This window comes from Drosophila arizonae, chromosome 5 (genome assembly GCF_054131065.1).
Source record: "Drosophila arizonae isolate 15081-1271.41 chromosome 5, UAZ_ARI_1.0, whole genome shotgun sequence".
Lineage (NCBI taxonomy): Eukaryota > Metazoa > Arthropoda > Insecta > Diptera > Drosophilidae > Drosophila > Drosophila arizonae.
This window is the reverse complement of record NC_142925.1, coordinates 24,732,055-24,756,853: the sequence shown is the minus strand read 5'-3', so window position 1 is coordinate 24,756,853 and position 24,799 is coordinate 24,732,055. Positions and strand designations below refer to the sequence as shown.

Genomic DNA, 24,799 nt, shown 5'->3' with positions numbered 1-24,799 from the left:
TACATATGTATGTGTGCGTGAGGAATATTTTATTTAATAATATATTAACAAATTCAATTTATTATCTCATAGCAATACATAAAGGAAACAAGAGGTAAACAGTATATATACACTTATATATAATAACAATAATACACACAAAATAATTAATTTAGCATGAGACTAGAGCCTTATAAATTGTGGACCAACTAAATATATGCCCTCTCCATTGGATAAAGCCAAAAGCTGTTTTTCCGCTAATTCCAATCTTTGCAGTGAGAGTGCAGCAGGCAATGTGCTCTCGCCTAGGAGCTGCTGAAAGCCTGCCACTCCTTGATGCTGGTAAATTCGCAGCGTTTGTGTGGGCGAAGCATTGCTTAAACAGAGCAGCAGATCCTTGGATTTGTGCAGATGCATGAGAAGTAGCTGACGCGGTTGCACAGACTCCTCCAAGTCAAAGATTTGCGCCAGCTGGTAGTCCAGCGCATTACTGTCCTTACTATATACATATATATATGAACGTAGATTAGTATTAGTTACATCACATAAACTTGTAAACTACTCGCCTGTATACGTAAATGGCGGGTGCTGGGGCTGCAGTCAAGACGGCCAGGAAGCTACGATTCTCGTGCCTCGCCAGCGTCATTTGCTCAGCCTGCATCAGTGACAGTCGCTGCTGCAGCATATAGTTGCCATCTGAGGTCCACTTCCAAAACTCCACAGAGTTGGCGACAAGCAGGGCCAGTACATAGGCATTCCTGTCCGCAGTTGGATCTATCAGCTGTTTCACTTGCCCAGTTGGAATCGTGGCTTGCCGAGTGATAGTGCTATCAATGCTATCATTGGCTGCACAATAGATGTCCAGTGCTGAGAGCTGCTTCTGCACTGCTAAACAATCTTGGAACTGCAGACGCAAGGGGCTTAGGAACAAGGCGTTGCTCTTGACAGCTGAAAAGCGATCGCTGTGCGCATTGGCAAATTTCTCATCGGGTTGCAATAGTTGCGCCAGGCCTGTAAAAACAAAACACAAAACAGACGCGTAAACATATGAGAGAGCATAACGGCGAAAGTGTAAGCAATGTGGACGACGATAGAATACCCTTCAAATTTAGAATACTATTTTATAACAAACGAATTTATATGGAAAAGAAAAACAAAATTGAAAATAATAACTAAAATCTATATTGAAATAAAAACCATATTTATAATTGAATAATCAAGTAAAATTGGATTTAAATCAATGCAAATTGAAGAGTAATTAGGGGTGTATTAACAATCGATGCAATTATGTAAATACATATTAAGTATATTAATCTTTAATTTTTGTAAACCAAGTTTTCGAAAGGTTTGCTTTGGAAAATTGTCCACTGGTCGAATATCCCCCATTCGACATTTAGCTAAAACGTAAATCACAACGAAATTGATAAGGGGCAAAAAAGTGGTTTAGATTTGTTGTGGGACTCTTTAAAAGCAGCGGACTCGCAACTGGACTTACATTCATCGAGCAGCGAGCTGAGAATTCTAATATAATTGATCCAAGTTAAATACGCATTGAGAAAATGCTGAGAATTTATTGTTGGCTGCTTTGTTGTGCAGCGCTGGTCACGCTAGGCCAGTCCACGAAGGTGGAGAACACCGAGGCCAGCAGCAGAAGCAGCGCCAGCGCCACAGAGAGCCCTATCCCCAAGTCGACAGCATTTCAAGATGTTAGCACGGAGGCTGTTCGTACTACTGCAGCACCTACTACAACTACAGAACAATCTCAAAGCAACGCAGCGAATGGATCGAATCTAACGCTGCCCATGGTCATCAATACATGGAAATTCCCAGAGGCCAATGCGTTGGCGTGGCGTATACTCAAGCAGTCGGAGGGAGGGCTGCGGCAGACACGGAACGCCGTCGTCGAGGGCTGCACCAAGTGCGAGCAGATTCAGTGTGACGGAACAGTCGGCTACGGCGGGTCGCCGGATGAGCTGGGCGAAACCACCTTAGATGCCATGGTCATGGATGGGGCGACTATGGATGTGGGAGCTGTGGCCGGTTTAATAGGCGTCAGGGATGCCATACGTGTAGCTAGATACGTGTTGGAGCGCACAACACACACCATGTTGGTGGGACAAGGAGCAACGAACTTTGCCGTGGCTATGGGATTCCGCACTGACTCGCTGGTAACGCCCGAGTCGCGAGCCATGTGGCAGCAATGGAAAGCACAGAATTGCCAACCAAATTTCTGGCAGCGGGTCAATCCGGATCCGAAGATCTCGTGTGGTCCTTACGCGCCCAAGGCAACGCCCCTGACTCGCTGGAAAGAGGATCGTGCTCGCACCGAGTATAAGATTGGCCAGCAGCATCACGATACCATCGGCATGGTGGCCATCGATGCCAATAACCAAATACACACAGGCACCTCCACCAACGGGGCCCGCAACAAAATTCCCGGTCGAGTAGGCGATTCACCCATTGCCGGGGCCGGCAGCTATGCGGACAATGAAGTGGGTGCAGCTGTGGCGACGGGCGATGGCGACATTATGATGCGCTTTCTGCCCACATTCGTGGCCGTGGAGGCAATGCGGGCTGGTAAGGCGCCCGCCGAGGCAGCTGCCGAGGCTGTCAAGCGAATCGTAAAGCATTACAAGGACTTTGCAGGCGCAGTCATTGCGGTAAACCGACTGGGACACTACGCAGCCGCCTGCTACGGCATGCCCGACTTCCCTTTTGTCGTCAGCAGCCCGGCTGAGGCAACTACAGTGAAGACAGTCAAGTGCATGCCGGCTAACGCGGATATTGAAGTTGTGACACTGAAAAAAACATTGTAAAGTTGATTTTCTAGTAATGAAATAAAAAATACACAAAATGAAAATAAATGCATTTTAATTTCGAAGAAACAGTCTTTGTAAGTGTTGCAAAACGATGCAGAATCTATTCATTCGCCTTTTATAATTATGCCCGCACATCCGCACAATGTTTTCTATTGAATTTAACAGGAAATAGTTGCTTAAAATATGGGAGGATCAAAATTATATATGATGAAATACATTTTAAAATAACAATTTAGGTAATTATTGAACGCATACGTTCAATTAGTATTCAGTTAAACTGAAGTATTAATTACTAAAATAGTCAAAATTAAATAGAAATGTTATTACAAAAATAAGGATTAAACATCGAATTCAGCTTTTTTATTATTTAATTATTGAAACCAACATTTCTTTGCTTCATTTTAATCGCTTTGTTAGTTTGCGAGTGCTGCAAAACGTGCTTCTATTTTTGCATTCACTTTTGTACGTGTTTTGAACAACACACGTTCAGATGGTATGATATGTGGCCAACAACAGCATTTTAAATATACCGATTCAGGGACAGTAATTTAATTGAAAGTCATTATAATAAAATGATAAATTGTGAATAAAACGGTAATATAAATAACTTATTTGGACCACTGTACACATATTGATGTAACAGATGTTATGTCTGGTTAGCCATCTTGTTGTCGCTGTCTGAACGTGGCTAGACCCATTCGATTATTTTCCGCCAAATCAGCGTCACAGCAGACGACGCGCCGCATACGTGAAAACGCGAAGTTGCAGAACGAAGCGAAAAGAGCGCAAACTCTAGAAAAGAGCGGCAGGGCCAAACATTAAGTGAAAAACTGGTCATAAAAAACGCCGTCAAAATTAATAAAAACGCGCAAAACGCAAGTCGCAAGTCGCTGACTAAAATGGCTATACAGCTGGACAAAATTCTGGCCGACATTGCCAAGGAAAAGGCTCTGCATCCGAATAATACGAGTGCCACCAAACAGGAGCAGGACGATGCTTGGGCGCGAATTGGGCGCCTCAACAAGCTCACTGTGCATGAGTCGCGCTCTATTTTCATAGTTCTGCAAAAGAAATACGAACAGGAGAAACTTAAAGGAAATTCAGGATGGAAATTGTATGGACTAATGCAGAAGATCCATCAGGAGCCGAAGATCAAGACGGAAGAGTGAGTGGGCAAAATAATTGAATTTAAATAATCATAAACTAACTATTTGCTTTGCGTTGATTAGTGAACAATTGCCCATGGAGGAAGTAGAGGAATATGAAATGTTGGAGGTGCAGGAGCAGGAAGAAGATGATGATGGCTCCGCCAACGCGAATCCACGACAATTTGGTCAAGCAACCAATTCCACAGGTTCGGCTAGCTTAGATGGCGACAGTCCGACAAAATCGAGTAGCACTGGCGGCGGCACTCCAGAAAAGGACGTTAAGCCGTATGCAAAACCAAACGTAGATACACCGCGTCCAGCATTTGAAGAGAAGAAGCTGCTCAATACAATGGCCAACAATCCGCAGCGCTCCAACTCACAATCGAATGCGGTTTCCGTGGCAGCCGCTGCACTTCAAAAGAAGGGCATAACTTTGAAAAAGACGCCTAGCAGCGCCGCCGCAGCTGGACACAAGTCGGCGTCCGGAGCAGCGACACAGCAGTCGCAGTTGAGCAGCAATAAAACAATGTCCTCGGTACGCACCACAATTCAACTGCCCGATTCAATGAAACGCAAGCTCTCGGACGAATGCTCCAATACGCCGGTGCAAAAGAAGCTACAAAGGAATCAGACTAGCCCCAAGAGCACCCATACATCAGGAGGAGGAGGAACAGCGGTAGCAGCAGCTACAGCTACAGCCTCTGCCGAGCCCACAACTCCAACGAGTGCGACATCGAATGTGGTTCACACGACTACAGCTCAACTGCTGCAGGTAAAGAAGGATCGCGAGAGCAATCAGTCACCACCTCCAGGCATTAACATTATAACCATACCTGCCTCACAGCAGATCAATGGGAATCTTGTTAGTGGCGGCGCAGCCAACTCCTCGACAGGGGCTACCATGGCCTCCACATCCGTGGCCAGCACCAATGGCTATTCGCCGCATCTGGAAGAGCTCAATGAAATCATCTTTGATTCTGGCAAAGTGAATGCAAGCTCCCACAATACTGCTGAGATTATTAACTTAGGCAATTTCGACAATTCGCTGCCGCCGACATTCTTCAAGAATCTGTGCAACTCGACGCGCCACGAAGCCCTTGGCCTCTACGTGGCAAATGTGATGAATCGAATCTCACAGCGTGGCGCCGCCAAACTGGAGCTGGGCATACTTCGAGCCATCGTGGACGTACAAAGTGACGAGCTGGAGCAGTAACCGGCCACAGACGAGATTCGCAGAAGGAGCAATCCCCTCCCCCCTTAGAAGTAGTAAAGTAGAGAAGTGTTCGCGCAACAGATAACTCGATTTACGATTTTATTCAGTGGCGTTTACACGAGTTCTGGTTTACACTTGTCTGAGCCACTAGATATATAATATATATAATTTATAAATTATTAATCATTTGGGCTGAGGAGTGAACTATACAGCAGCTAAGAACAGGAATATATTTCATGATTTCAGTGATATCGAACAAGCAGATCATATTTAATTTGTTTAGATATTATTGGCGGCTATTTAAATTTGAATCTTTAAATTACCCAAATCGAGGAGAAATATTTTATAACTTTTATGACGTCGAATACTTTGATATTTAATTTATTTATAAATTATTTTAAAATTATTGACTTTCATTTTATTCTATTATATTTTTGAAATTATATAATAGGCCAGTGCTCATTGACTCGTGTAAACATAACAAATTGATATAGAATATATCTTAGTATACTCTATGGCTAACGCAACAAATATCAGTTATTGGATACACTATGGTGCATCTTATTAATGGTACTAATATTTAACTTTGAACTCGTGTAAATTTTGCCCAGTTTATGCAAAGTATTTAAAAATGTTTCATAAGTATAAATATATAACACTATATACCACATATAGTTTATACTATATTTTTACTATATTTATATATATTCATTTAAGTGATTTTATAAACTTTCATTCGCTTTGCATAGACCGAGATAATGTCTGCCATCTATTATTCCCCCATCCTCCATCCCCACACTGAGTCAAAATTCATTCAAAAAATTTAGTTGATAAGTTCGAGAACCATTTCATAAATTAAATTATATGATAAATAAAGACGCATTATATAGCCGACTTACTTGCATTGTATATGAATTGTTGCTGCTGCGACTGCCACGCATAGGCATTCACTTGGTCCAGATCCTGGTGGTTCTGCCAAATGGCCAGCACTTCCGTCTTGCTGCTCGGCTCCTGCAGCAGCTCCAGACGACTTGCATTTAGCGGCAGATGTTGCAGCAGAGCAAAGCTTTGCAGCACAAAAGAAGGAGCTGTAGGATGGAATATATCACGATATCTTCGAAGGACACATATACATATATAGCTTACCTGTGAGGCGTCGCTGCACTGCAGCCACTTGCTCATTTAACTGCTGCCAATTGTTTACAGCATCTACTCCACGTTTCCATTTGTTGCTTCCAGCTGGCACATCCCCCAGCTCATAGTTGGCCACGCTCAGTGGCTGAGTGAATATCAGCTGGCTGGCCACATGCAAATTGGGACGATTGTGAGCCTTGTTGACCAGCAGCTCATTCACATTCAGCCCATTGATGTTATCCACCCAGAGCTCTTCGATGTTGCTACTCAGGATACGCTGTTGCTCCGGAAGCGCGTTCTTCACCAGCAGCGAGCCGCGTATATACTGCTCCCGATCACAAAGAAGCAATTGATCCGCTTGCCAGTGAACGCCATTCACTGGACCCACAACCCGCAGGTCGTTGTAGAGATTCAGGGTTTCCATGACCGTGGTGCCGGCAATGGTGTGATTACCATAGGTGTAAACCGTATTGTTGATCCATTGCGCAATCGGAACGTTAGCTACTGTGCTGCTGGTCGTGGCAAAGAGACGTTTAATTGTTGCAGTCTGTGCGGTTTTGGGTGCATCTATTACAGTGACGCCCGGATTATCCTTGCGCAGAACGTCGTCGAATAAATTTAATTGATTAACACGCACATTATTTAGATCTCCCTCAACTTGAGCTACAGGTAGACGCCATTGTGCTGTTATGGTTTGTAGACCAGAGGTTTTTAATGAATTTTCCACGAAATCCTCGAAATTTAATGGGAAGTTGCTATAATACAAATTGTTTTAAATATTGATATAAAATTATAGCTAATATATGGTAAATTATTATTATTTATTTAATATTATTATATATTATTTCAATAATTTTAAAAATTATAACCGCAAAGATTGAGCGGCCCTTTTAAAAATACGTTCACACTGTTCATGTACAAATCATGGTGATTATCGATAGCGCGATAGCTCGATATTTCTTGTAAGTGCCATCATTTGTGTGTCATCCCTGGAAGTATCAGTTTATTGTTTTTCTTGGTGTGAAGTGTTGAGAGATTGAAAAGTGCTGTCTGCCCGTAGAAAGTGCATTTAATTTAACATTAACCCCAACAAAACACAAGGTAAAACCTAGATTGTACCTGTGGTAATAATCGTGCGTGTACATTGCGGGCAATTGCAACGTGTACAGAAATTTCACCTGCAAACAGAAGCGCGCACAGCTGATTGTACCTTGTATGTGTGTGATAGTTGACGGGGAGGGAACATTTGGAAGTGTGTATATGTGCGGAGTGCATGTCAAACCGCGTTAAGCGCGTAAACAAATGCAAGTGAAACTCGATGCCAATTACAGTTAAAGCCTTTAACAATCACTTACCCAATGCCCTCAACAAGTGCGCCATCTTTGACACGTAGCTGTACTTGCTTGGCGGTCAGCGTTTCTGCAAAAGTGACGTCATTCTCGAAATTAAACGGCACATTTAGACGCTGACTGCGCGTACGGCTAAAGTAATTGCGTTCGATATGCTCCACATCCAAACCGTTTAGTGTGCCCTATTGCAATACAGTTAGTGTTTCACAACCATTTATACATGCGAAATTTGTACAGCGACTCACCTCAAACTCCATCAGCCCGTTAAAACTGGCATTGGCCAGCTTCACAGCTTGCAGTTCCACAAACTCGTTGTCTAGCCAGAGCTCGTCGAGCAGTTGCTGCAACTGATGCCCGTTCAGCTTGTCATAGATCGGGGGCACTGCAAACTCGGCCTGCTCCACGTGCAACGTGTCCAGCTCGCCCGTTGCCCCGCCTTCAAGGTAATGTTTGAGTGCATCTAGCTGGTAGTCGTTTAGGCTGCTCACATTGCAGACGTGCTGCGGCGATAGCATCACCACATGACCTTTGACCTTGAATGGCGCCTGCAGCGTGCCGCCACCTTGCGCATGCAGCATATCCTCTGGCACGCGCAATCCATTCACACGCCCCACACTCAGCGACTGCTGCAGCACAATCGGATTCACTGCAAAATTGCATTACATTGAAATTGCATTTCCTTATTGGATTTATGATCAATACGGCTATTTGATTTCCAATTAGACTAATAACTGCTACAAAATTCAGTTGTATTTAGTTGAATTGCTCCTAAAGCTTTAAGCTTTACACGGAATCAGTAAGAAGAGCTTTGCATTGTTTGCTTTCTTATTAGACTCGTGCTGATTGCAGACTGTAATATTAGCGGATAGTATTCTTTGCAAAGATAAAAAAGCAAGGTAAAGCTTTAAACTTGAGTCATAAGACAGATGAGAGTTTCAATAATTAATTTACTTTGTAAATATTAATCAATGCAGAGATACAGTTCAACCTTACCTAAGAGGAATATAGTATCTAGGTTAGCTCATAGAGCGGTCCATTTTCGTAATTTACTAATTAAGTTTATCGCTTTGGTTAAGCTAATTGACATTTTGGCTATTAGCTGGATTCTAAACGTCGACGCTATGTTTATACCCTTAGTTTAGTTCATGAAAATAACTAGTTTAGGTGACCTTAACTGGCATTTGAGGCACATGAGCTTAATTGTTATTGGTCAAGCTAAGTACGTTGACAGCTTTTATATTATCTTAAATGTTGGTGCCAAGAAATTCTGAATTGTTAGTCTGCTTTTAAAAAGCCAATTATAAACGAGTATAGTATAGTACAGTTGTACTTTGCTCTACCTTTTAAATAATATAATTAGCTTAATAATTCTTCACTGTTTTATTAAATTGAGTAAATCCTTGGAATATGCAACAAAGAAAAAGCTTGAATGTTCTCGAGACTCATTTTACGATTACACAAAGAAAATCGAGACTTGATTCATTATGAATATTGTAAACAAGAAATCATTGCTAATTCAAATATTGCTCAAGTTATTTTTGATAAAATAATATGAAGTCTCAAGTGCATGATTTGTCTAGGCCTTATTTCAAAGAACTAACGACACTCATCTTACGATTAAATCAAATATTGATGAATATTCATTTTCGGACCAATCCAATCCCGATCATGATTCAATGTATGTATAAGTAGTGTTTGTCTACTTACCAAATTTGACTGCGGGCAAGTGTTCCGTGCCATTCAACCTGTAGCTGTCTTTGACCAGCTGCTCCAGCGTGTAGTTGTTGAGTCGCCCCTTCAACTGCACATCCTTATCGCTGGCTAGAGATGCAAAGACTTGCGGGGCTGTGAACAGCTGCGGGCCGCTGCTCTGTAGCCAGCAGTGCCCGAATCTTTGGGCTGAGATACCGTTTAGAGTGTCTCCAAAGGTGAGACCGCTCACGTTGACAGCATGGCGAAAGGTGAAGTCGCCCACGTATTTGATGTTGCCCGCCAGCTGCTGGAGCTGCTGCTCCACCTCTGCCACGGTGGCATTGTTTATGCGCCCCTTGAGCCACACGTTGCGTGCCTCGATCGTGCCATTGAAGTGCTCCGGCAACTGCCAGCTGTGCGGGCGCTGGGCGCCCTGCTTGTAGAGCTCCTCGAGGGTGTGGCCAAAGATCTGGCCATGCATGTGCAGCTGCTCGACGGTGAGATGCTCCGCCTGCAGCTGATCCACGTACAAGCTGCTATTGGAGCGCTGCTCCCCGCCGTGTTGCATATATGCATGCAACTCCATTCCATTCAGCAGCAGCTTGGTGGCATTTAAGTGAGGCGCATCCAGGCCCGCCAGCTGCATTGGATGCTTGAAGCTTTGGTTGCTGCTCTTCAGCAGCAGCTGCTGCGGTAGCTGCTCCACGTTGATGCCGTTGACCAGATTGACCTCGCCAAAGCCGTTGAGTATGGTAAGGCTCTGGGGCAGCCGCTTGGCGCCTTCAATCACCTGCACCTGGTCCACATTCAGCTGCACCAGCTCCTGCACGTCCTGGGTATTGATGAAGCTCACCTGCGTATTGTTGGCGTTCAGTGGCTGCTCAAAGCGCAGGTTCAAATTGTCTAAGGGTTGATCCACGTGCAGTGCCTCCTGCAGTATTCCAACTGCCGATCTCTGTGAGGATGCATCGCGCAGCTCCTGCACTTGCAGAAGTTGTCCAATTGTGACATCGCCATTGATCACATAGTCGCCCTGCAGCTCGAGCGGCTGATCTGATACTTTCATTGGCGACATGGCACTCAGCTCGGCGCCCAGTAGTTGACCCTATAGAGGAGACTGAGGTCTGCAAAGATCAACTTTCCATTATTGACGGTCAGGGACACTTACCGAAATGGTAATCGGCTCCAGCACACGAATATTCTCGAATCGCTTGGTGCCCTCAATCACCTGGGTGTGGTTCGCCTCATGGAGCAGCACGTCGAAGCGCTGCCTGTCCACGTGTATGTGATTGAGCCGCTGGTTGATGTTTAGCCGATTCACCTCGATGGGCTGTGCGAATTGTACGTCCTGCTGCACGACGTAGTCTCCAGCATCGATGGACACCAGCTGGCCGAGTGGCCGCTCGTTGATCTCATTGCTGTTGACTCTGACTGCCTCGGCCTTCAGGTTGCTGATGTCGGCGGCTGCCTTGATGAATTGGACCTCGTTGCCGCGTCGCTTCAGCGTTTGCTCCAGCAGCTGGGTCCAGTCGTGGCCATTCAGTTTACCCGACAGCTGCAATTCCTGCAACGTCAGTTGCTCCAATGCAGGCGCTGGCAGATCCTTGGCCGCCTCCTTGTACTCCTCGCTCACATACACTTTGCCGGCGCTGACCGACTCGTAGATGGGCTTCTGTCTGTCCACCCCATTAATCCGCTCCGCCTGCAATGCCGCGTGCACCACCAGCGTACCAACTGTTATCTCATCGAACTCGTGTTGCTCCTTCGGCTGCTGCACTCCATCCCGCTTGACGGGATGATGCTGAGCCCGAGCTGCATCCATTTCGATAACGTCCAACGCACGCTTTGCATAACGCAGAGCATCCCAATAGTTTGCAGTCAGTTTCTGTTGCACATCGACAAACTGTGAAGCAAAAGAGAGGGAATATATAATGTAATTCGATTACTGCTGTCTACTCTTGTATAAGTATACGACGATGATATATATATGATGATCGAACACGCTTCATTTCATTTTGTCCATTATAGAGCTGTCCAAATTTCCGAAATTGCTGAGCTTCTGTTCATGTTCATGTACAGGCAATTTGGTGTATATGCTCGCATTGAGAACCAATGGTAAAAGCTATATGAAGTGGATATATCTATATATAATAATAATAGTAATATAGAGCATTGTATATATTTTATACAAATATGCTTTACTGAATCATCATTAGTATAAGCCACAAAAAAAGACAAGTAAGAAGGCTCTAGTCGAGACTGCTCGACTAGGAGATACCCTGAACCCTCCAAGCTGATATTCTAATCATGCTGCACTTCTATTCACACATACATACACATGCATCCAGACGCACTTATAGCAACGCGCTCTGCTGACGGCACAGTAAGCAGCGACTGCGCTTGGGCTGCGCTGCAATGTGGGCAATATTATACGAATTTATTTGTTGAATAATTTAATTTCTAGACGTACAATCTTAATAAAACTTTCAGAACGTAATCATAGTATTCAAATGTATGTACATTCCAAAGCACAAGTCTCTAGTACTTGAAATGCGTTTTTTACAAATTGGGGGAGAAGAAGGCGTGGTATCCAAAATCTGTAATTTACAAAATCTTTGTATCCATTAACTTTATATAAAACGCAAATTTGAAGTCTCCAGGTCTAAAAGTGTTCAAATTAGGCTGAAAAAACCAAGTCGATTTTTCGATTATTCTCGATAAAAAAGTTATCGGATGAGTTATCGAAAAAATAAACTTGTACTGCCTATGGTATACACGAGTATGCATGTCAAATTTCAGCTCTCTAGCCGTTATATCTTCTGAGATCCTTTTGCTCATACGGACGGACGGACGGACGGACAGGGCTATATCGACTCAGCTCGTCGTCCTGACCAAGCATATATATACTTTATGGGGTCTGCGATGATTCCTTCTGCCTGTTACACTTTTCACAAAACCATTATACCCTGATTTCCCATTTTCAATGGGTTCAGGGTATAAAAAGAAAAACACCTTGAATTAGTATTGTGCGGTTGGTAGCACCCGACTCGTTTAATTGTTTTCAGAAAACACTTGTGTATTTCGTCATTGTTAGCCCCGCTTATCTTATTTAAATAATTTTTTAAGTATATGTGCATATTGTATTACTCACCGACTTGGTGTTTACGCGTTTAATGTGCATTTTCCGCAGCTGCTTTTCCCGTTCGCTGAGTTTATGCTGCAATTTGAGTTAAGTTGATTAGAGTGTCCCAATGAGTATCCAATACTCTCTCTTACCTTTAGAGCCAGCAACAATTGCTCCAGATTAACTGCATCCATTCTTTTTGTTTGTTCGCGCGCCCATTCGATGATTTGTTGCCGCAGGACATTGGCGTGCTCGTCCTGTTTATAGAGCGGCTGGAATACGTTTGTCTCATTGGCGGCCATGTTCTCGTTGGCAATAACTGACAATAATGTAGAAGTGCACCACATAAAGCAAACTGCATTTAGTGGAAACTTGGCCAAAACCCACCTAAGTAGCTCTGCTCGTTCTCCTCGTAGCTGCGCATGCGTGCCACGCCCCTGCTGAAGGCGCCTTCGGTGAACTGCACAGTCGATTGCTCGAATTTCCAGTCGTTGAGATTGTAAATTTTCACATCCTGCTTGTTGCAGGCCACAAATAACAGAAACTTTTCCGAAACTGAGTGCTGTACGCGAGATGTTTCAATTCACGATATGATCATTTTATATATAAATGTATGTTGTGTAAGTAAATAATATTCTATTTAATATGACTTGACTCTTCTTACTTTACTCTGAGATTATTATTCTATTCAATATGATATACTATACGTATATGTATTAGCCGAGACTTTATGCGTTTGTCTCTGCAACATATATGACCACAATTTTATGCATTTGGCTCTTCAATCTCACTTGACTCTATGACTTGGCTTCACTCACCGTCACGGGCAAAAATCGTTCCAGTCCATAGAAACTCAGACGCTGATAGGGCACGAATTCTCCTTTATCAAAGACATAGATCACCGTATCTGCTTCGCCAGCGCTGCCTGCAGCTCCTGCTGCGCCTCCTGCGGCACCCACCGTATTGCCCATTATAAGGAAATGGCGGCGGCTGACTTCATTCACGGGCAGACTGAAGTACTTCACATCGACTGCTCCATTGGTGCGCAGGCGTTGGAAGAGCTGAAAGCGGCGCGTTGTTGGGTCGTATTTGTAGATCTCCGAGTGGGTGGAGGTGCGGCCATCTGGACTGGCATAGTTGGCCACCGCCACGTAGTCCGCGTAGTCAATGCCAAAGGCCTCCAGACGACGCGCGTTGCTGCAGGGGATGGCGCCCAGGCGCTGGAATGTGCCACTAGTCCACTTGAAGTAGGGACAGCTCGGCTGCCTCTTCGTGCCGGCCCCCTCGTAGGCCTGCAGCAGCGTCAGCTCCTGGCTGCTAATCCTCAGATACATGCCTCGCAAGTGCAGGCCGGCAAAGTACTGCACCGTGCGCATGACTCGCTCCGGCGACAGCTCGTAGATGGGCGAACCATCGCGCGCCTGCAGCACGGGCTCACTGTGGTTATAGCTGAGGGCCACATAGCCCAGACCCGCATATGCCAGGCAGTCTAGTGCCACGGCTTTGGGCGCCGGCTGCTGCAGCAGCAGCTCATAGTCCTGCTCTGCCGCCCGCCACACGTACACAGCGAACTGGCGCACACCTGCCGCATCCTTGTGCAGCGTTGTGGCATACTTCACGCTGGGCAGCTGCAGCATGCAAATGTCCAGGGGAAACGGCACTGGCACAGAGGCGACTCGCTCCAGGCCGTTGAAACTATAGCCAGCTGACAGAGTGATAGAGAGAGGGAGAGAGAGAGAGTTAAACATGGGGTAATAGATAAATTGACGGGAAAAATAATAGAATAGATAGTATAGGGGACGATTGATAGGTAGATAACATATAGCTAATAGATGGAATAAAAGGAATTGATGACGAATATATGATAAGATAGCTAGATGGAAAAAGGTTGATAGTTACATGTGCGGAAAACATAATAAAATGTTAACTGAAAGATTGACAAACACATGTATGTATGGAGTAAGGAATATAGAAGGAAGATGGTATCTAGGGGCAGGATAGACAGGACAGGCGATTCAAAAAGGCGTTTAAGAGAGTTGATGTGTGGAAAGGAAAGAACAAAAAGATATGGTGCAAATATCTATGCCCATTCGAGACTTGGCAAATCGGGTACTTCGGTAGCGTCTATAGTTATGCTAACACCAAAAACTGCCTTGTGGGTTGGTTTTAAATCTCTATGAAGTTGAGCGAATATATTATATTTACATGTTCACTGGGGCGTGGCAAATAAGACTTTAAAATGTTTAGCATAGATTCTGAGTACTATTCTGAGTACAAAATACAGAAATAGATATGAACAACAATGTGAGCGTGGCAAATCAGAATAATCTATACTTTGCAGTGCTCTGGTGCTGCCTGAGTTTGGTCGTGAATGAGTATTTTGCAGTCAGTAGGACTGAATTGGTATTACATTCTTTTAATAGACTCTTTTTTAACTGGAATTTAAGTTGACGTAGTGTCCCTTTGAGGAGTTCAGCAATACTGTATATTTTGAGTATTATAAATTTTATATTAAATATATAAGGATATATAGATGCAGCTTTAAACTGTATGTATGTATCTAAGACTATATATATTTAATTTACTATATATGACAGCGAATTGAATTGAGCTTTAAGCATTGTATGCCTTTCGATCATAGAGTTGTTCAACGCTTTTCTATAGTAGTCAAGCTTATTATTTATAGCAATCATCTAGAATATCTGTTTGATGATACGCAAGAATTTCCAGACAGCTTTGATAAAGTTTGCAGCAAGAGCTAAGCTGAGGCCGAGACTAAATCAAACAACTCTCTCTCAATTTCCGTTAGCCATTGGCCATGGATTTGCAAGTCTATCGATGCTGCATCGGCCTGCAGCTGGAGGAGTTAGATCTGCTGAGTTCCATTTACTGTGCGGCGGGCGAGCTGCAGCTGCTCGATGCTGGGGTCGTAGCTGACTTCAGCGAGTTTCTGCAGTCGGAGTCAGAGGCGTCGTTGCGGTCCCACTTGGAGTACATCATCCGGCTGACTGTGGCTGCCAAGCAGTGCGTGGATGTGCGCATCGAGTTGCCGCATTTGTACCCGCAGCTGGAGCTGGCCAGGATTAGTGTGCACACCCCGTTGCTGGACAAGATCAAGGAGCAGCACTTGAAGCTGCAGATTGATAATTATTTGCTGGAACAGCGCCAGGCAGAGGAACCCTACATATTTCAGCTACTCAGTTGGCTGCAAGATCAGATTGAGGCACTAATGAGCTGCACGTCCAGCGATCTGGAGTGCCCGCCATCGGAGGAACCAAAGGAGCCAAAAGGCATGCAGCTAGAAAGGCTTTGGATATACTCGCATCATATCAAGTCGAGTGCCAAGCGGCAGGAGCTTGTGCGTCAAGCACGGCAGTTGCAGCTCACCGGATTCAGCAGGCCCGGCAAGCCGGGCATCATCTGCGTGGAGGGCGAGCCGGAGAACGTGCAGGAATATTGGCGCAGTATCAAGGCCCTGCGCTGGCAGAAAATTAGCCTGGTGCGCACCGAGCCGTGCCACAAGCGCCGCTTCGAACACTTCACTGAGCAACTCTTCAACTCGTCAGCCGCTGGCGGCGAGGAGGGCGTCATTAACATGGGCCAGTTCATCAGGTTTCTCGAGGATCATGGCACGGGCTACATGAAATCTGAGTTGTTTGGTTTAGCCTAAGATTTTCGAATGGATCCAAATTCAACTTCAAGTACTGTAAATAAATTCTGTTGTTTATATTTTCTAAAGTGAGTAAACCTTTGTCATAAAACTGTTGCATGTCGCGCTTGTGCAGGCGCTGCGACTCTGCGTCCAGGTCTGAGCCAATGCGATATCCAGGATAGCTCTCCCCGAAGAGCACCTCGAAAGCATGCCCATGCTTCCACAATAGCCAGTGGAATATGAATACACAAACTAAACGGCACATTGAATTAGACAACACTTAACACGTGTTTCGCCAAGCGAAACTTATGCTCAACTGAAGGCCTTGAGCTTTTAGAACCGTTGGCCAAGCTTTCGCTGATGCTCAATGAGTGTGAGAAGCACTGAATGAGGGCAATAGAGATCAGACGAAAGAGGAAGCGTGTGGGAGCTTAATTCAGACTCGATGAAAGTCAGTTGCAGCGCTGCATTACAATGCATAGGGGCAGGCCCTTAATTACAGAGCTGCAGAAGATCTACATTCTAATTTGAGAATGGTTTCAATGTACCATATTAATAGTTTGGTGTTGAATGAGCGGAAGAAACTCTATCGGAAGAGAGAGACAAAAAGATAGAGATAGTGAGAATGAGTGTCAAGAGTGAGAGAGGAAGAGTTTCAGAACACATAGAGAAACCTGGGATAGGAGAAGCGAGGATCAAAGAAATCAAATTCGTGTAAGCTCTGACGCATTGAAACATGTAATGAAAGTGACAAAATTATAGAGACAAAATTTTAGAAGAAAATTCAAGTATACATAAAAAAACTGAAAGGTGAAATTAAGTAAAAATAGTTAAATTATTGAATATTATTGAAATAGTTTGGCTGCTTATGGGACCGTATGGAGTTTGTTGCGGTTCACTTGTTTGTTATTAGCCAAACTCCTGGTTAAACATAATATCGCTTATAAGATATTCTAAACAAATATACAATGTAAGGGGTATTTATTAAAGAATTCATAGAAAAATATTGAAATAATTAATATTTTAAGTAATTAGCATAACTAGTATGCAAGGCCAGCATACTTCAAATAAATCCATCGCTATTAAGGCGTGTCACCAGAGACTCTTTGGCAATGGAAAGATTGTCAGTAGTTTCCTCCAGATTTTTGGTTTCCTCGGCAGCTGACTGCGATATGTCCTTATTCAAGTTCTGCTCTGTCTTAACTACTGCACCCTTTCTGTTTTTCACAAAGTCGCAATAACAACAACTATGAGCCCGTTTTGCAGAGGCTGCTCGTCGTCGCTTCACCCAGCCAATTTGCGCATAGGCTCGCCTGAAGTTCTCATTGTTGAAGCCGTAGACGATCGGGTTGACGGCGGCGTTGACAAACATCAGGTATTGCGAGAAGTACGAGAAGTATTGGGTGCCGCAGCCCACGCTCTCCGCCGTCTTGTAGGACCTCTCGCGCTGCACCACAAAAATGGTAAATGGAAGGCGCAGCACCACAAACACCACAACCACTATGAAGAGCGTCTTAGCCACGCTTCTCTTATAGCTGACAGTCAGGGGATTTTCGCGACTCAAAACGCGTTTCTCATAGCGATCCAGCTGGGGAGTAGGTAAGGTCTCATAAGTTAGTTCACTGCACTTACAATGGGTAAAGGCCTATCTGCTGTATTCAAATTCTTGGAAAGTTTGGCTTGTTTTTGATGGAATCTTACTCAGACTTTTTAGAGCTTGATTTTTGATATATAGTTATTAGAGGCCATATGCCTGATTATACAATTTGGTTGGAGTAGATCTATAAATGTCTATTGAGGTTAAACTCAAAAGCTATTGAAGATGGAAAATATATTCTGTTATAGATATAATCTGATATAAGTCTACAAATTTATTCTAATTAAATAATTTTGTTGGCTCACAGAATCGATTATCCTTAGGATATGTATACATATGTAGCTGGATTATCTTTCAGTCTACTAGACTCGTTCATGGGACTCTTACCTTAATAAATATGGCCGTGTAGCAGATGAGCATGATGCTCAGCGGCAGCCAGACCAGCACCGTGATCAGCACATACCAGTACTTGGGCAGGACATTGGTGTTCTCCTTGCAGTAGCGCTCGGTGAAGTTGCGCCAGATACGCACTCGATACTCCCGGTAGATGGCGAGAGGTAGTGCCAGCAGCAGACCCGTCAGCCAGGTGCAGGTGATCACGATCTTGGCGCCGTGCAGCGTTAGACGAGTCTCCTGAGGCAGAACAATGGCTGTGAGGCGATCGTAGCTGACCACTGAGAGGTTCAACACGGCTGTGATTAGAAAGACAACGACGAGGAACCCCTCCAGCTTGCAGCCCACACAGCCGAGCTGAAAGTTCTGGTAGAAGTCGTTGATCAGGAACATAACGGGGCATATCAGCAGGGTTAGCAGGTCCGCCATTGCCATATTGGCTATAATCAAGTTCGTTGGCGATCTCAGCGCACGGTTCGTAGCTATCAGATAGATCAAGATGTAGTTGGCATACAAGCCAAATATAATCAGTGGCAAGAAGGAGCAAACTTTCCAAGCGATTTCCTCTATCGCCTTGTGCCGCCAAATACGCTCCGCTGGAAAGTCCCATTGACTAAAGTCGAACTGTTTGAATGGATTGTGCAGAAACAGTAATAGGCATGGGGAATTGGCCTTAATAGAAAACTCACTTCAATACTACTATAGTTATGTGCATCCATTTTTGTTCTTCACCAGTCGACTCCTGCCGGGCAACTGACTTGTACAGCTGGTTGTAACATGCAAATTAACATGAACATTTATTGATCCTGTCTAATTCACTTAACTGATAGATAAGGCTATTAGCACTTGTCACTGATACCGCACACTAAAAGCATCCGAATTTGACGCTTTGACTCTGTGGGTTGTGGGCGTTGTTTACCTCTTGCAAAGCTCTTATTCAATTCTGATCAGCTGTCAATGATACTACCGCTCTATGCGCTTCTCATCAAAGGCCTGATTGCTTACTCACCTCTATGCGGTTGACAAACCTTTGTGTATATAAATAACTACATTAAAACAGATCTGCATCCCAAATCGAATAAAGTTTATCTGATCCTTGGAACCTAGTCACGGGCAAATATATACAATATTATACAATTATATCTACATAAATAGATCGGCTTTGGCTTTGGGAATATTTATTTTTTGAAGTTGTGGTTATCTTTCATATATATTATTTTAGCACTTTTCTTTATGGGCTTAATTATATTTAGAATTATTCTAAAAATTCGCTTCTTTAAATTATATCATCCATGTTCTAATCCTATTTCAGCTTATACTGAAAACTTCCTTGTTCGCTATTCTTAACATGTTCGGATAGTTTCAATATTTATATAGCACGGATTACGACCCGAGCCAATTCGTTTTCTACCCTTCAGTAGCTACTGCTTCACGCACCGCTTTAAGATTTTGTTTCCATCTGGCATTTAATTACATTTAAAATTATGACAATTTCAATTTCAGTTCAATGTGAGCTAATCTAATCGATGTCCAGTTTGCGGAAGGAGCCCTCAATCCCAAATAGCGAGTCGGCTGTTAGGCGTTTGCCCGGTCGCAGCTGTTCGTCAACGCCATAGTTACTCTCCTCCTTTAAGTAATTGCTATAGCTAAGCATATCCTGCTCCGCCTGTGCCACGATGTCAGCAATACGCCCATTGCTGCCTCCATACTCCTCTGGCATATATTCGCGCGGAATTATCTGAGAGAGTTCCTCCATATTCCTGTGCACATGGAACTGTGAAATGAATTCAAATGCAAATTTTCTCAGAAAGTAAACATAATATGAATAGATAGCAGCTTTAGCTGATTACATTTTATTTTTCAAATGAAAAACATTAGAGTCATTATTATTAAAATAGCTTATTCTCTTCAAAGTTAAAGGAGGCAGGGAGAGGTTAATTAACACTTAACTAACTTAACTATTGTGTTGTCGTGCTCTAGAAAATGAATATTGTATTGAAATTATGTAATTATATATTTCTGTATGTATTATTTTATCAGGAGATATAAACTCTAGCGGGTTGCCATTCCCCCTGTGAGCGGACATATATATACAAAATTTCAAGTCTCTAGCATCAATAGTGCCTTAAAAACGGCAGAATTTGAAAAATCCTATATCTTCAGGTCTTATTTTCCACGCACCTACTGGGCATAGACATATAATATTTTCATGTCGTTATAGAATCGTAGGATTGCACGTGAGGTGAAGCGTTCTAGCTTTATAACTCTAGGAGATACAGATTTAGCCGGTTTGCCACGCCCCAATGGGCGTAGATATCTCTACCATAGCTTTTATTCTTAGATGGTCAACGCGGAGCTACATTCCAAATTTCAGCTTTCTAGCTCTTCAGCTAATATGATCTCTGGTATATCGAAAAATGCATTTTCCTATTTGCCACGCCGCTAGTGGTCAGATCCGGAAAATTTTAGCACTTTATAAATCGGAGCTATACACGAGTATGTGTTCCAAACTTCAAGGCTGTAGCCTTAATAGCGCCGAAATAAACTGCGTTCACACGGAAAAACGGACGGACAGCAAGACGGACATTGCACAAAACTAATATACTCATTTCACCTTCTTAAATGAGTATAAAAATCCCCTCGAAATTTTGTTAATTTATGACCGCTGTTAAATCAATTCATAAAATAATTTGAGGGTGATAAGTCAGCGTATTGAAATTAGATGAAACCCCCTTCAACTGTATTGGGGTTGTTTCACTATCGAAACCCGTAAAGAGTTCCGTGAAAGCCATATTTATTTTCCATAATTTGAAATCGATTTGCGATTCTATATGGTTTATCAAAGAAATTTCGGTTCCCAACAGCTGAACAAACTGCGATAAGCGCCTGATAGCAATGGATTATCGAATAATGGTTTGTCGACAAAAAATAAAGTTTAACCAAAGCTAAAGTACATATTGAAATTGTACATGTGTAATTGAGAGATTGAGTAAAATTATTTCATTACTTCAAGTTTTCTTTTATAATTTTTCTATTTGAAACGAGAAAAAGAGTGATCTAGTCAGAAATGGTCGACTAAGCGATACTCAGAACTTTCCATGTTATGTACACACATTCATATACCCATACATACATACATATTAAATTTTATTTCCTATAGAATTGCTGAATCATATTTTACCAATTATATTAGCATGTAGGAATTTCCCAAGGTAAATGTTTTTAGTACTGCATATATGTTAAACCTATCCAAAAATCATTATATATATATGAATTCTCCATTTCACTATATTAAATATTTGTAGCTTTTGTTATATTTACTCTACTCTTAGAAAAGGAAATCGATTGATTTTGATCGACTATAAAGAATCCTATTATATTTAAGATTTCTAGTTTTGAGCCTTTATGGTTTATGAGATCGCTGGATGTATATATGAGATGGGATATATACTTATACATTTTATGGGGTGTGCTATCCGTCTCCCGTCTCTTTCGCTCATGTTTGCAAAAATATACCCTGCTTTCCCTTCAGTAAGTACAGAAATGATCAAATCATCGTTCAAATGTCGACTTTGCACTTACTCGGCTCTGTAGTTTGGCGGGCATAAGACTTCTGCCCAGATTGAGCACAGTGATCGCCTCCTTGGGGCAGTTGACCAAGTGGACGCCCTTTAGCCGGATGGGAGTACCCTTATCGGCGAACACGCCCATTTTCTTGATGAGCGAAATGTCCATCTGGGCAACCAGGCTGAGACTCATCTTGGACATGTTGATTATCTCGATGGTGCCACTGATGACGGCGTTGTCATCCTCGCGCACCAGCTGCTCCAGTAGCGTCGTCTGATACCGGAACAGATCGATCAACTTAAAGCCGTTCGATTCGAAGTTCGAGTAGTCCGTCAACTGAATGCGCGGTCCGCCGGGCCCGAAGGGCTTGGGCAAACGCACGTATGTGCTGAAAAGAGTATATGGAAATGAAACTCTATTAAATAGAATTGGAAATTAATTACCCTGCACGACACACCGCAATGTTCCTCTCGTCCATTTCACGATTGGCGAACACCTCCGGCATCATGGTCTTCAGCGTGTAGAAGTAGTCCAGCTTGGACTTGGCCTTCTCTAGGCTGAACTTGCAGCCTCGCAGAAAGGCAACCAAGAACTGAGCATCCTGGCGTGCCTTCAGGTGCGGCTGCTTGGCTAGCCAATCCCGCAGAGCTTTCAGGTCGTCGGGCAAACGCGATGGCACCTCGTTCAGTTCCGTTTCGGCTACTTGGCGCAACTCGGCGCTGATTGGACGTATCTCGGCCATAAACTGCTTCTGTACGGATCTCAACCGTGCGTCGTGGCAACTGTGCAACTACTGAAATTGGCGAATTCTCCACTTCTGGCCACTAATCAGTTGACTCTAATCTTGCCATTTTATGGCTAATCATTCGGTACTCTCTGATAATGCCCGCCGCTAACGTTGAGTGGCTACGCACCATAGATGGTCGCCCTGCTCTCTCTTCTAATTGTCGATAAGATTACAGCTGTTGCTAGAAGATCTCGCTTGCTAATAGTTAATCATCAAAATCTTGCAGCCATGGGACGTATAGAATGAAAGTCGAGGAAAACTTGGATGGGGACAAATGCAGCTGTAGAAGTCGCATAGCAAAGTTCGCATTTGTTGATATCTGGCGGGTAATCGAACCATACTACAGTTATATCTACTACAGTCTTATCTTATCGCTCGACTGTGTCTGCACAGTGGCACCAAAGCTCATATTTGCCATGCGAAATATAGGCATATACGTGATTAAAAACTTTTCCTTTGCTTTCTCCTCTATTTTTGTTGTGAACCTTAAGTTCTCAAGAAACGACCAAAATTACGTATTTAAATACATATCAATTTGTTTGGCAAATAATATTAATTTACCGAGAAACAATAGTTCTTGTTTTGAGTATGAAATAAATCGATAAGAAAATGTTGAGCCGCTTTCGGTCCACTGTGCATTGGTCACGTCTATATCGCCCCCTTTGCTACCGCTAGCGTAGGGTACACTTGTTTGCTCCAGGTCAAAACAAGGCAGCCATCGACTTAAATATTAGTTGTGTTTCAGCCCAGACGGAGCACACAAGTCACACCACCAACACCCTCCCGGCCACCAGTACACATTGTCAGTTTGCTTTAAGTTTCGAAACCAAATTTGCAGCTATCATACACTACTATGGCCAAGATTCGAGAGCTGGTGCCAGAGCTGGCGGAAGTGGCGCGCACTGAGCTGAACGAGGACCCGGCGAGCCGGGATGAGCTCATTGCAGCCCTGCGCGCGTGGATCGAGGAACAGAGCTATCTGGTGGCACGTACCGAAGATCAGTTCCTGGTTGCATTTCTGCGCTTCTGTCGCTGGGATCTGGAGGAGGCCAAGAAACGTGTGCTCTTCTTCTACAACTACAAGTCCAAGGAGCGCGGCCTGCTCAAGAGTCGCTTTGTGGACGACAAACTGCTCGAGCTGGCTAGATCTGGGTGAGTCGGACTCGAAGTCGAAATCGAAATCGAAATCGAAATCCAAAGATAGGGAGAGAGAGAGAGAGAGAGAGAAAGAATGATAGAGAGTTAGAGAATAAGCTTCATTATCGTTTTATCAGCATATTCGCGACGCTACCTAATCCCATTGGTCCGGGCGGCCCACGTATACACTTCACACGCATGGGACACATAGAAACTTCCAAGCATAGTGTATCCGACATCTTTCGCTTCCATGCCTTCCGCTCTGAAATGGAGATCAACTCCGACGACAACTGGAACATAGCTGGTGTTGTGGAAGTGATTGATTTCACCAAAATTCCCTATTCGCTGTTGCTGCAGTTCGACCCAAGCTTGTTCCGACGCATGAATTCCTTCCTCGAGCATGGCATTCCCACGAACCTGGTGGCCACGCACATCGTGAATGCATCGCGAGAAACACAGTTTGTGCTCACCATTATCCGCAATGTGATGAAACAGAAGGAGCTGGTACGTAGCCAGTAAAGAACCATTGTATGTAAAAAGCTCTCTTTCTCATCGAGTTCTTGTTTCTCTTCCTTCAGCTGCACATACATCCGAATCTGGAGTCGCTGTACAAGGCCATTGGCAAGGAGTACCTGCCGGTGGAGCTGGGCGGCAACAATGGCTCCTTGAATGATGCCACGGCATTTTATGAGTCGCAGCTGACCAACTTTACGCCCTATTTTAAGGACGATGAACGCTACGGCGTCGACGAGAAGCTGCGCGTCGCCAGCGAGAAGGAGACGCGACCCACGCTGGTTGCCGCTGCTGCCAACGAGGACGGCACATTTCGCAAGCTGAACTTCGATTGAGGCCGAGGCTGTGACGACGATAGTGGCTAGTGGCTAGTGGCTAGTGGCTGTGCTGGTGGCAGTGGCCGTGGCCATAGCAGTTAGTTGTATATTCAAATGCACATACTATACACACCTCACTCTGTCTATATATGAGTCCCTACATATATATATATATCTACGTGTATATATATACTTATATACTATGCTATAGCGAAATTTGGTCATAGCTGGAACCTGATATTTTATAACACTTCATAGAAAGCAACATCGAAACTGAAAGCAAATTGAACAATGTTACAACAAAAACAAATTGCGCACTAAAAAACTGTAAGAAAAAAATGCAAAACTAAAAATGCCATTAAATGGCCAAAAACCTCA

General features: G+C 43.8%; 7 protein-coding genes across 11 annotated transcripts; 4 read left to right on the top strand and 3 right to left on the bottom strand.

Annotated features, from left to right (window-relative positions):
- Positions 1-40: 40 nt before the first annotated feature.
- On the bottom strand, positions 41-16,457 carry clos (closca). Its single transcript, XM_018010986.2, has 13 exons — positions 16,207-16,457; positions 13,277-14,163; positions 12,846-13,020; positions 12,611-12,777; positions 12,486-12,551; positions 10,503-11,237; positions 9,350-10,439; positions 7,888-8,288; positions 7,649-7,824; positions 6,306-7,048; positions 6,059-6,247; positions 546-990; positions 41-478 (listed from the first exon to the last, which is right to left on the bottom strand). Exons 1-13 carry the CDS (start codon positions 16,373-16,375, stop codon positions 163-165), a joined length of 5,559 nt encoding a protein of 1,852 aa, XP_017866475.1. The 5' UTR covers positions 16,376-16,457; the 3' UTR covers positions 41-162.
- On the top strand, positions 1,321-2,864 carry LOC108616053 (putative N(4)-(beta-N-acetylglucosaminyl)-L-asparaginase GA14866). Its single transcript, XM_018010993.2, has one exon. It carries the CDS (start codon positions 1,539-1,541, stop codon positions 2,793-2,795), a length of 1,257 nt encoding a protein of 418 aa, XP_017866482.2. The 5' UTR covers positions 1,321-1,538; the 3' UTR covers positions 2,796-2,864.
- Positions 3,496-6,053, top strand: Map60 (Microtubule-associated protein 60). Of its 2 annotated transcripts, XM_089470457.1 has the most exons (3): positions 3,496-3,963; positions 4,028-4,718; positions 4,791-6,053. In XM_089470457.1, the coding sequence occupies exons 1-3, from the start codon at positions 3,698-3,700 to the stop codon at positions 5,157-5,159; spliced, it is 1,326 nt and encodes a 441-aa protein (XP_089326583.1). In that variant the 5' UTR covers positions 3,496-3,697; the 3' UTR covers positions 5,160-6,053. The 2 variants fall into 2 exon arrangements, with proteins under 2 accessions (XP_089326583.1, XP_017866481.1); XM_018010992.2 differs by having other exon boundaries at positions 4,028-6,053.
- Positions 7,253-24,799, top strand: LOC108616056 (alpha-tocopherol transfer protein-like). Of its 4 annotated transcripts, none has more exons than XM_018010999.2 (4): positions 7,253-7,394; positions 23,293-23,606; positions 23,729-24,095; positions 24,170-24,799. In XM_018010999.2, exons 2-4 carry the CDS (start codon positions 23,308-23,310, stop codon positions 24,437-24,439), a joined length of 936 nt encoding a protein of 311 aa, XP_017866488.1. In that variant the 5' UTR covers positions 7,253-7,394; positions 23,293-23,307; the 3' UTR covers positions 24,440-24,799. The 4 variants fall into 4 exon arrangements, with proteins under 4 accessions (XP_017866488.1, XP_017866487.1, XP_089326588.1 ...); XM_018010998.2 differs by having other exon boundaries at positions 7,276-7,394; positions 23,200-23,606; XM_089470462.1 differs by lacking the exon at positions 7,253-7,394 and adding an exon at positions 16,613-16,920.
- On the top strand, positions 7,267-16,196 carry LOC108616058 (RWD domain-containing protein 2A). The gene is made up of 2 exons (XM_018011002.2): positions 7,267-7,394; positions 15,268-16,196. The coding sequence occupies exon 2, from the start codon at positions 15,277-15,279 to the stop codon at positions 16,126-16,128; it is 852 nt and encodes a 283-aa protein (XP_017866491.1). The 5' UTR covers positions 7,267-7,394; positions 15,268-15,276; the 3' UTR covers positions 16,129-16,196.
- On the bottom strand, positions 17,093-18,897 carry LOC108616054 (neuropeptide FF receptor 2). Its single transcript, XM_089470464.1, has 3 exons — positions 18,790-18,897; positions 18,095-18,724; positions 17,093-17,698 (listed from the first exon to the last, which is right to left on the bottom strand). Exons 1-3 carry the CDS (start codon positions 18,817-18,819, stop codon positions 17,174-17,176), a joined length of 1,185 nt encoding a protein of 394 aa, XP_089326590.1. The 5' UTR covers positions 18,820-18,897; the 3' UTR covers positions 17,093-17,173.
- On the bottom strand, positions 19,548-23,201 carry LOC108616057 (alpha-tocopherol transfer protein-like). Its single transcript, XM_018011001.2, has 3 exons — positions 22,111-23,201; positions 21,683-22,055; positions 19,548-19,874 (listed from the first exon to the last, which is right to left on the bottom strand). The coding sequence occupies exons 1-3, from the start codon at positions 22,407-22,409 to the stop codon at positions 19,620-19,622; spliced, it is 927 nt and encodes a 308-aa protein (XP_017866490.1). The 5' UTR covers positions 22,410-23,201; the 3' UTR covers positions 19,548-19,619.

Bases quoted from the DNA above. Each gene is read 5' to 3' on its own strand.
- LOC108616058 (XM_018011002.2), top strand. From the start codon at position 15,277: ATGGATTTGCAAGTCTATCGATGCTGCATCGGCCTGCAGCTGGAGGAG.
- LOC108616054 (XM_089470464.1), bottom strand. From the start codon at position 18,819: ATGGATGCACATAACTATAGTAGTATTGAA. The intron at 18,725-18,789 runs GTGAGTTTTCTA...CCATTCAAACAG, and splicing joins ATAACTATAGTAGTATTGAA to TTCGACTTTAGTCAATGGGA. The intron at 17,699-18,094 runs GTAAGAGTCCCA...CCTACTCCCCAG, and splicing joins ACACGGCCATATTTATTAAG to CTGGATCGCTATGAGAAACG.
- Map60 (XM_018010992.2), top strand. From the start codon at position 3,698: ATGGCTATACAGCTGGACAAAATTCTGGCCGACATTGCCAAGGAAAAG. The intron at 3,964-4,027 runs GTGAGTGGGCAA...TGCGTTGATTAG, and splicing joins CCGAAGATCAAGACGGAAGA to TGAACAATTGCCCATGGAGG.
- LOC108616053 (XM_018010993.2), top strand. From the start codon at position 1,539: ATGCTGAGAATTTATTGTTGGCTGCTTTGTTGTGCAGCGCTGGTCACG.
- LOC108616056 (XM_018010999.2), top strand. From the start codon at position 23,308: ATGGCCAAGATTCGAGAGCTGGTGCCAGAGCTGGCGGAAGTGGCGCGC. The intron at 23,607-23,728 runs GTGAGTCGGACT...TCGTTTTATCAG, and splicing joins CTCGAGCTGGCTAGATCTGG to CATATTCGCGACGCTACCTA. The intron at 24,096-24,169 runs GTACGTAGCCAG...CTCTTCCTTCAG, and splicing joins TGATGAAACAGAAGGAGCTG to CTGCACATACATCCGAATCT.
- LOC108616057 (XM_018011001.2), bottom strand. From the start codon at position 22,409: ATGGCCGAGATACGTCCAATCAGCGCCGAGTTGCGCCAAGTAGCCGAA. The intron at 22,056-22,110 runs GTAATTAATTTC...TACTCTTTTCAG, and splicing joins ATTGCGGTGTGTCGTGCAGG to CACATACGTGCGTTTGCCCA. The intron at 19,875-21,682 runs GTAAGTGCAAAG...TTCATTTCACAG, and splicing joins CCGCCAAACTACAGAGCCGA to TTCCATGTGCACAGGAATAT.
- clos (XM_018010986.2), bottom strand. From the start codon at position 16,375: ATGTGCCGTTTAGTTTGTGTATTCATATTCCACTGGCTATTGTGGAAG. The intron at 6,248-6,305 runs GTAAGCTATATA...TCCATCCTACAG, and splicing joins AGTGCAGCGACGCCTCACAG to CTCCTTCTTTTGTGCTGCAA. The intron at 991-6,058 runs GTAAGTCGGCTA...TTGTTTTTACAG, and splicing joins ACAATTCATATACAATGCAA to GCCTGGCGCAACTATTGCAA.